This window comes from Perca flavescens, chromosome 1 (assembly GCF_004354835.1).
Source record: "Perca flavescens isolate YP-PL-M2 chromosome 1, PFLA_1.0, whole genome shotgun sequence".
Lineage (NCBI taxonomy): Eukaryota > Metazoa > Chordata > Actinopteri > Perciformes > Percidae > Perca > Perca flavescens.
In genome coordinates this window covers 42,824,117-42,833,643 of record NC_041331.1, presented here as the reverse complement: position 1 = coordinate 42,833,643, position 9,527 = coordinate 42,824,117, and the positions used below count along the sequence as shown (strand labels likewise).

Here is a 9,527-nt window from a genome sequence, read left to right as displayed (position 1 = left end):
ATGGGGCCACATGGTCTAACCCTGCACACTGATCTATGGTGCCACATGGCCTAACCCTGCACACTGATCTATGGGGCCACATGGCCTAACCCTGCACACTGATCTATGGTGCCACATGGCCTAACCCTGCACACTGATCTATGGGGCCACATGGCCTAACCCTGCACACTGATCTATGGGGCCACATGGCCTAACCCTGCACACTGATCTATGGGACCACATGGTCCAACCCTGCAGACTGATCTATGGGACCACATGGCCTAACCCTGCACACTGATCTATGGGGCCACATGGCCTAACCCTGCACACTGATCTATGGGACCACATGGTCCAACCCTGCACACTGATCTATGGGGCCACATGGTCTAACCCTGCACACTGATCTATGGGACCACATGGTCCAACCCTGCAGACTGATCTATGGGACCACATGGCCTAACCCTGCACACTGATCTATGGGACCACATGGTCCAACTCTGCAGACTGATCTATGGGGCCACATGGCCTAACCCTGCACACTGATCTATGGGACCACATGGTCCAACCCTGCAGACTGATCTATGGGACCACATGGTCTAACCCTGCAGACTGATTGCTAATTGAAGATTTGTGTGAAGGAGTGTCAAACAGGTGCTTCAGTGATTTCATACTGATGTAGGTAGTTTCTAATAGTTAGGAACAGATGGTTTCTGTTTGGTTACCATAGCTAAAACAATGGAGTTTGGACTGCTTGAATGACATCTGTGTTAACTGTTGGGTGGGGAAAATGTGTCAATCCATTGAGAAAGGGTTAACACATTTGCAAGAGGTGTCTTCCGCTCTGCTGAGACAGTGATGATGAAAACCGAGTGGATCCCAATTTCTTTAAGCAGGTCAAAGCAATCAAAAAAACTGTAACAGACCTGTCCCAGCATGCTTTGCATCCAGGCGGTGTCGGAGCTGTACAGGCACAGAGCCAGAGCGCTGCCGTACTGGTAGATGGCCACGCCCACGTAGTCCAGGAAGAACAGCGAGTAGTGAGCCGACTCCGAGTGGGACTGCAGCAGGTGAGCCGAGGCACTGCAACACACAACCAAAGATCATGAGTTCAAGATAAAACGGAGAACATTAGACTTAAAGCTTAAGGGCCCTGTTTTAACCATCTAAGCCACATGTATCAAACTCGAGGCCTGTGGGCCAAATCCGGCACGTATATCAATTTAGGTTCACAATCAATTTTGGCCCACCTAGTTTTGCGCCAAAACCAAAAACATGGGAAACTGTTTTTCAACTTGCAATTACCTGACACTCAAAGCAGAATTTGGCTGAATTTGTGAGTCAGCTGTGTGGTAGCCTAACCTGACTCCACCAGATGGATCGCTTCGCATTTGCTCGGCATATCCATTTGGGAACTTTCCGTTGGAGAACTTTTGGGAAGGGGCGGAAAATTACTAGTTAGCTGATTGGATAAACCATCTGTCTATCTACCACCTATAGTTGGGGATAGACGGGCCAAATCAACCAATCAGATCAACGAAGCGTATGAAAATACAACCACATGCCAGGCTACCCCTGCTGCTGCAGGCAAAGCATAGCTCGTTAGCTCAGCAAGCTAGCAACATGTCGGTAAAGGAGATTTGCCGTTTGTGTAACGAGAATTTAGGAATAAAAGGCTCCATTTCAGGTTCCTAGTCCATATTCCAAAAGAAGGATCCAAGAGAAAAAAAGCATTAGCAGCTAACAGAATTAGGGCTACCGCTGTCTGGAAATACTGGTTAGCTGATTGGATAAACCATCTGTCTATCACCACCAACACACCTCATAACCAACGCTGATTGGCCTGGTTGTTTGGCGAACATCTTCAAAATTTTCTCTATCTCAAAATGCCAGACTGATCTCGATGCAATTTTTCTCTGCTACTACTCTCTACTGCTGTCTCTCTACATACTACTCTCTACTGCTGTCTCTACATACTACTCTCTACTGCTGTCTCTCTACATACTACTCTCTACTGCTGTCTCTGTACATACTACTCTCTACTGCTGTCTCTCTACATACTACTCTCTACTGCTGTCTCTACATACTACTCTCTACTGCTGTCTCTACATACTACTCTCTACTGCTGTCTCTCTACATACTACTCTCTACTGCTGTCTCTCTACATACTACTCTCTACTGCTGTCTCTGTACATACTACTCTCTAATGCTGTCTCTCTACATACTACTCTCTACTGCTGTCTCTACATACTACTCTCTACTGCTGTCTCTCTACATACTACTCTCTACTGCTGTCTCTCTACATACTACTCTCTACTGCTGTCTCTACATACTACTCTCTACTGTTGTCTCTCTACATACTACTCTCTACTGCTGTCTCTCTACATACTATTCTCTACTGCTGTCTCTCTACATACTACTCTCTACTGCTGTCTCTACATACTACTCTCTACTGCTGTCTCTCTACATACTACTCTCTACTGCTGTCTCTACACACTACTCTCTACTGCTGTCTCTCTTCATACTACTCTCTACTGTTGTCTCTCTACATACTACTCTCTACTGCTGTCTCTCTTCATACTACTCTCTACTGTTGTCTCTCTACATACTACTCTCTACTGCTGTCTCTCTTCATACTACTCTCTACTGCTGTCTCTCTACATACTACTCTCTACTTTTGTCTCTCTACATACTACTCTGTACTGCGGTCTCTCTACATACTACTCTCTACTGTTGTCTCTCTTCACACTACTCTCTACTGCTGTCTCTCTTCATACTACTCTCTACTGCTGTCTCTCTACATACTACTCTCTACTGCTGTCTCTCTACATACTACTCTCTACTTTTGTCTCTCTACATACTACTCTCTACTGCTGTCTCTCTACATACAACTCTCTACTGCTGTCTCTCTACATACTACTCTCTACTGCTGTCTCTCTACATACTACTCTCTACTGCTGTCTCTCTACATACTACTCTCTACTGCTGTCTCTCTACATACTACTCACTACTGTCGCTCTACATCCGATGTCCGATTATACTAGAATTGTACCAGACTACTCTCCGTCCAATAGTTGTTAAGATGTTTCAGTTAACTTCTCTAAAATATGAAATATAACCGTGTTAATCTTTGTCTTGGCTCACCTGCAGCTCAGGTACGTGACGGCAGAGAAAGCGTAGAGGACCAGTGGCAGCGAGGCCACGTCCACAGAAAACCCCTGGCCTTCAGGACCCTGCAGCCGAAAACCCAGAATCCCCTGCGGAGGTCAAAGGGCAGACAGCAAGACGTCAAACACCAACACCAGTACTGGGCCACAGCGCTTCACACTGTTCAATGTGTCCAGTCAGGCTACTGGAAAAACATTTTTTTATTTATTTTTTTTATTAGGAAAAAAATGTTTTGAAAAAAGTTTGAAAATAGTAAAAAAAAAACTACATTTACAGTTTTTCACAATCTCTCTGACACTTTTTTCAATACTTTTAACAAATTTCCTAAACTCTTAATGCACCAACACACCTACAACACATGATTGACAAAACAGATAATTTTATGCTCAAAATCACACATTGTAAACTAAACTCCAACACTGATTTTCAAAATACAATAATTCACTAATACAATACACTGTGTTTATCAAAACAATGTAATCATGTCTCAAAATCAAATAATTCTTCCAAAACACTAACACATGTTCTCTCCCAACAGGAACATTTAGTCAATCATAGCACAATGTCATACAAAACACTAACATCCCATGGAATTACAGAAACTACATTATTTTATGTGTCAGGTCTGCCCTTATACAACAGACAAAAGTGACTGTATTGATCATAGATTGTGTTTTGGACTGCAGTTTCTGTTGAAGCCGCTACATTTTTTTTTTGTTGGGTTTAGCAAGTTTTTTTTAAAGATTATTTTTTGGGGTTTTCTGCCTTTATTTGACAGGACAACTAGTTGAGAAAGGGGAGAGAGAAAGGAGGAAGACATGCAGTAAATAGTCACAAGTTGGATTTGAACCCTGGACCTCTGCGTCAAGGCATAAATCTCCGAGTACATGTGCGCATGCTCTACCCACTGATCCAACCCGGCCACCAGTTTGTTTCTTTTGCTGCAGAGATTCAATACAAAAAATGAATGACCCATCTCAGAGTAGCTTTATAGAATGTATGGTTTATGAAAAGAAGGCATTTTTCTTATTTTCTGTGTTCATCTACAGTATATTGTTCAAATAGGTCCTCTTTTACTGTACTACCATATGATCATGCGATTGAAAGAACCTCAACACCAGAGTGTGTTTCGTAGAAGGGAATCAGCTGTGATCGATCTATTTGCATAACTTCAATCAGCTGTTTCTCAATAAATGCATATATAAAATGCAGGGGATATATTTGTGTTTCAATTTACAATATGATCCGCTGTTCACTTTGATTTTAGCCTATAAGTTAGGTTTAGAACATTATGTTATCTGTTCTGACATACAGTGTGAAAGCATTTGTAAATTAATAAAAAAAATAGTTAATATATAAAATAATAAACAAAAACACAAACATTTTGGAAAAAACTTCGGATAAGCGGCAAAAACTTAAAACAGTGAAAAAATGCAGAAAACGAGTGTCAGAAATTTGGAAAAAGACGCAAAAACAATGAAAAAAAAGAATTAGAACTCAAAAATGAAAAAAATTTCAAAACAATAAAAAGCTACGAAAAAGTTAAAACGACAAAAGAGTCGAAAAAGCAAAGTAATTTTAAAAAAAAGTGGCAAAAACAGCCAACTCACCTCTACGTGTTATAATGTAATAATAATAATATTATTATAATTAGGGTACCAGTACCCCTCTGTGTTATGTAATAATAATATTATTATAATTAGGGTGCCAGTACCCCTCTGTGTTATGTAATAATAATAATGATATTATAATTAGTGTACCAGTACCCCTCTGTGTTATGTGACAATGATAATATTATAATTAGGGTACCAATACCCATCTGTTATGTAATAATAATAAAAATATTATAATTAGGGTACCAGTACCCCTCTGTGTTATGTAATAATGATAATAAAATTATAATTAGGGTACCAGTACCCCTCTGTGTTATGCATTAATGATACTATTATTATAATTAGGGTATTAGTACACCTCTGTGTTATGTAATAATACAAATATTATAATTAGGGTACCAATACCCCTCCGTTATGTAATAATAATAATAATAATAATAGTAATGATAATAATATAATTAGGGTACCAGTACCCCTCTGTGTTATGTAATAATAATAATATTATCATTAGGGTCCCAGTACCACTCTATGTTATGTAATAATAATAATAATAATAATATTATAATTAGGGTACCAGTACCACTCTGTGTTAATTAATAATAATATTAATAATAATAATATCATTAGGGTACCAGTACCACTCTGTGTTATGTAATAATAATAATAATAATAATATTATAATTACGGTATCAGTACCCCTCTGTGTTATGTAATAATAATAATAATAATAATATTATAATTAGGGTACCAGTACCACTCTGTGTTATGTAATAATGTTAATAATATATATAATTAGGGTACCAGTACCCCTCTGTGTTATGTAATAATGATAATATTATAATTAGGGTACCGGTACCCCTCTGTGTTATGTAGTAATGATAATAATATTATAATTACGGTACCAATACCCCTCCGTTATGTAATAATAATAATAATAATAATATAATTAGGGTACCAGTACCCCTCTGTGTTATGTAATAATGATAATAATATTATAATTAGGGTATCAATACCCCTCCGTTATGTAATAATAAAAATAATACTAATACTACTACTAATAATAATAATATAATTAGGGTACCAGTACCTCTCTGTGTTATGTAATAATAATAATAATATTATAATTAGGATACCAGTACCACTCTGTGTTATGTAATAATGATAATAATATTATAATTAGGGTACCAATACCCCTCCGTTATGTAATAATAAAAATAATAATAATAATAATAATAATAATATAATTAGGGTACCAGTACCTCTCTGTGTTATGTAATAATAATAATAATAATAATAATAATAATAATAATAATAATATTATAATTAGGGTACCAGTACCCCTCTGTGGAATGTAATAATAATAATAATATTATAATTAGGGTACCTGTACCCTTCTGTGTTATGTAATAATGTTAATATTATAATTAGGGTACCAGTACCCCTCTGTGTCATGTAATAATGATAAAAATATAATTAGGGTACCAGTGCCCCTCTGTGTTATGTAATAATGTTAATAATATAATTAGGGTACCAGTACCCCTCTGTGTTATGTAATAATGTTAATAATATAATTAGGGTACCAGTACCACTCTGTGTTATGTAATAATGTTAATAATATAATTAGGGTACCAGTACCACTCTGTGTTATGTAATAATGTTAATATTATAATTAGGGTACCAGTACCCCTCTGTCTTATGTAATAATGATACAAAATATAATTAGGGTACCAGTACCCCTCTGTGTTATGTAATAATGTTAATAATATAATTAGGGTACCAGTACCACTCTGTGTTATGTAATAATGTTAATAATATAATTAGGGTACCAGTACCCCTCTGTCTTATGTAATAATGATAAAAAATATAATTAGGGTACCAGTACCCCTCTGTGTTATGTAATAATGTTAATAATATAATTAGGGTACCAGTACCCTTCTGTGTTATGTAATAATGTTAATAATATAATTAGGGTACCAGTACCACTCTGTGTTATGTAATAATGTTAATAATATAATTAGGGTACCAGTACCCCTCTGTCTTATGTAATAATGATAAAAAATATAATTAGGGTACCAGTACCCCTCTGTGTTATGTAATAATGTTAATAATATAATTAGGGTACCAGTACCCCTCTGTGTTATGTAATAATGTTAATAATATAATTAGGGTACCTGTACCCCTCTGTGTTATGTAATAATGTTAATAATATAATTAGGGTACCAGTACCCCTCTCTGTTATGTAATAATGTTAATAATATAATTAGGTTACCAGTACCCCTCTGTGTTATGTAATAATGTTAATAATATAATTAGGGTACCTGTACCCCTCTGTGTTATGTAATAATGTTAATAATATAATTAGGGTACCAGTACCCCTCTCTGTTATGTAATAATGTTAATAATATAATTAGGTTGCCAGTACCCATCTGTGTTATGTAATAATGTTAATAATATAATAAATACCCCTCCTTGCTGGGCGGTGAACACGGTGAACCTGAGCGCCACGCAGACGGCGGCCAGCAGGTGGCTCCACACGCTGAGCGTCTCGTTGTGGATCTGGAAGAGACTGAGGACGTAGCATCGCCACGGCAACCCCGGCGGGCGGTACCCGGACAGGATGAAGGGCTCCCGAAACAGTGGGGGGACGTCTGCGTCTCGGACCGTGGGGGGGAGGGAGGGCAGCGCGGCGAGGAACAGCGAGGGAGCGGAGAGAGACACCCGAGGCATCATGGGAGAAGATCCCAGGTCGGTCCTGGACGAAGCTGGAAACGTTTTAGAAGTTTGTTAGTTTGAGAACAAATACAAGGTGTTCACTCAGAGTAAATGTTTACTGTAACACACACACACACACACACACACACACTAACACACACACACACACTAACATACACACACACACTATAACATACACACACACACACCCACACACTCCCCAAACTTTTCCTTTTAAACTCAGACCATTTCTGGTGTCAGTAATTCTCTCCTCAGGAAGCCATTTTGATGGCGAAACAGTTAAAAAGAAGAAACAAAATAGAAAAAAAGTAACGCAGACAGTATTTATTTTTTAATTAAAATAACATGGTTTTAAGATTATAATAGTTATATTTTATATTGGGACACCAGGCTTTTTATATTTTTATAATTTTATTTATCACACGACAGTTTTTTAATATTTTTTGTTTTTAAAATCTTCTGGGAGAGACACCGGAGTTGTTGTGGAGTTGACCTTTTATTCAAAGTTTAAATTCCTGCTGTCCTGCCTTTCCAGTGGTTCTTTTAACCTCCTTTTAATATCCAAACCCCTCCCCCCCCCCTTTTTTTAACAGCCCTGTCATTTTTATTTAACCGAACCTGGTTTTTTAAGGAGTTCTTTAAAGTGTTTTTATTCACACCAGTGGTCCCCTTGTGCCCGTGCCCCTCGCAGCACCCATTCTGGGTGTTGCGTTTTAACCCAAACTTAACCATCACGACTAAATGCCTAATCTTAACCCTTACCCTAACATTAACCATCACGACTAAATGCCTAACCTTAATCCTTACCCTAACCTTAACCATCACAACTAAATGCCTAACCTTAACCCTTACCCTCACCTTAACCATCACAACTAAATGCCTAACCTTAACCCTTACCCTCACCTTAACCATCACAACTAAATGCCTAACCTTAACCCTTACCCTAACCATAACCATCACAACTAAATGCCTAACCTTAACCCTACCCCTCACCCTAACCATCACAACTAAATGCCTAACCTTAACCCTACCCCTCACCCTAACCATAACCTAATTCTAACCCTAATCCTACAACCAAGTCTTAACCCTCAAACAGCCCTTTAAACTTGGGGGGTCCAGCATTTTGTCCCCACAAAGCTGTCGGGACCCCACAAGTATACTGGACTCCCAGTTTTTGGACCCCACGAATGTAGTTAAACAAGAATACACACACACACACACACAAAATTTCGGGGGAAAAGCGAGAAACATTTTGAAAAAGCGACAAAAAATTAAAACAATAAACATTTGGAAGAAGTACAACAAAAAAATCGTCAACAAATCCACAGCTGCGTTGGCAACAACCAAACACTGAGAGAGACAGTTTTTTGTCAAACTTATGGCTCGTGGGCCCAAATCTGGCCCCTCGCAGGTTTTGATCCAGCCCATTTTTAATTTAGGGTCATGATAAATTTTGGCCCGCCGAAGAAACAAACTTACCTGAGGTGTTCAGGTCCGTGTGTGTCGGGACTACACTGCTCTTCATCCAGTCAGTCAGCGAGAGCCACACACACACACACACACACACACACACACACACACGTCTAACCTCTACAATGTGCTCTTGTTTTAGCCAATTAGAGCTGATTTCAGCCTGAATGAGTTTTTTCTCTGCAGAGAATTTCGGATGTCATGAGACTCCACAAACTGCTGACACACACTGACACACTAACACACACTGACACACACTGACACACACTAACACACACTGACACACACTGACATACACTGACACACACACACTGACATACAGTACAGGCCAAAAGTTTGGACACACCTTCTCATTCAATGTGTTTCCTTTTTATTTTCATGACTATTTACATTGTAGATTCTCACTGAAGGCATCAAAACTATGAATGAACACATATGGAATTATGTACTTAACAAAAAAGTGTGAAATAACTGAAAACATGTCTTATATTTTAGATTCTTCAAAGTAGCCCCCCCCCCCATCATCACATACCCTTCACCATACCCCCACATCATCACCTACCCTTC

General features: G+C 38.5%; 1 protein-coding gene across 1 annotated transcript in view; it reads right to left on the bottom strand.

Moving 5' to 3' along the window:
* The window catches only part of LOC114556879 (membrane progestin receptor beta-like), a 15,267-nt gene extending 6,252 nt beyond the window's left edge, over positions 1–9,015 (bottom strand). The window contains exons 1-4 of the mRNA XM_028580024.1: positions 8,970–9,015; positions 7,245–7,519; positions 3,121–3,209; positions 903–1,059 (exon numbers count right to left, since the gene is read on the bottom strand). Coding sequence (XP_028435825.1) covers positions 903–1,059; positions 3,121–3,209; positions 7,245–7,519; positions 8,970–9,015 — 567 coding nt within the window. The remainder of the gene's footprint in view (positions 1–902; positions 1,060–3,120; positions 3,210–7,244; positions 7,520–8,969) is intronic.
* Between the last annotated feature and the right edge of the window lie 512 nt (positions 9,016–9,527).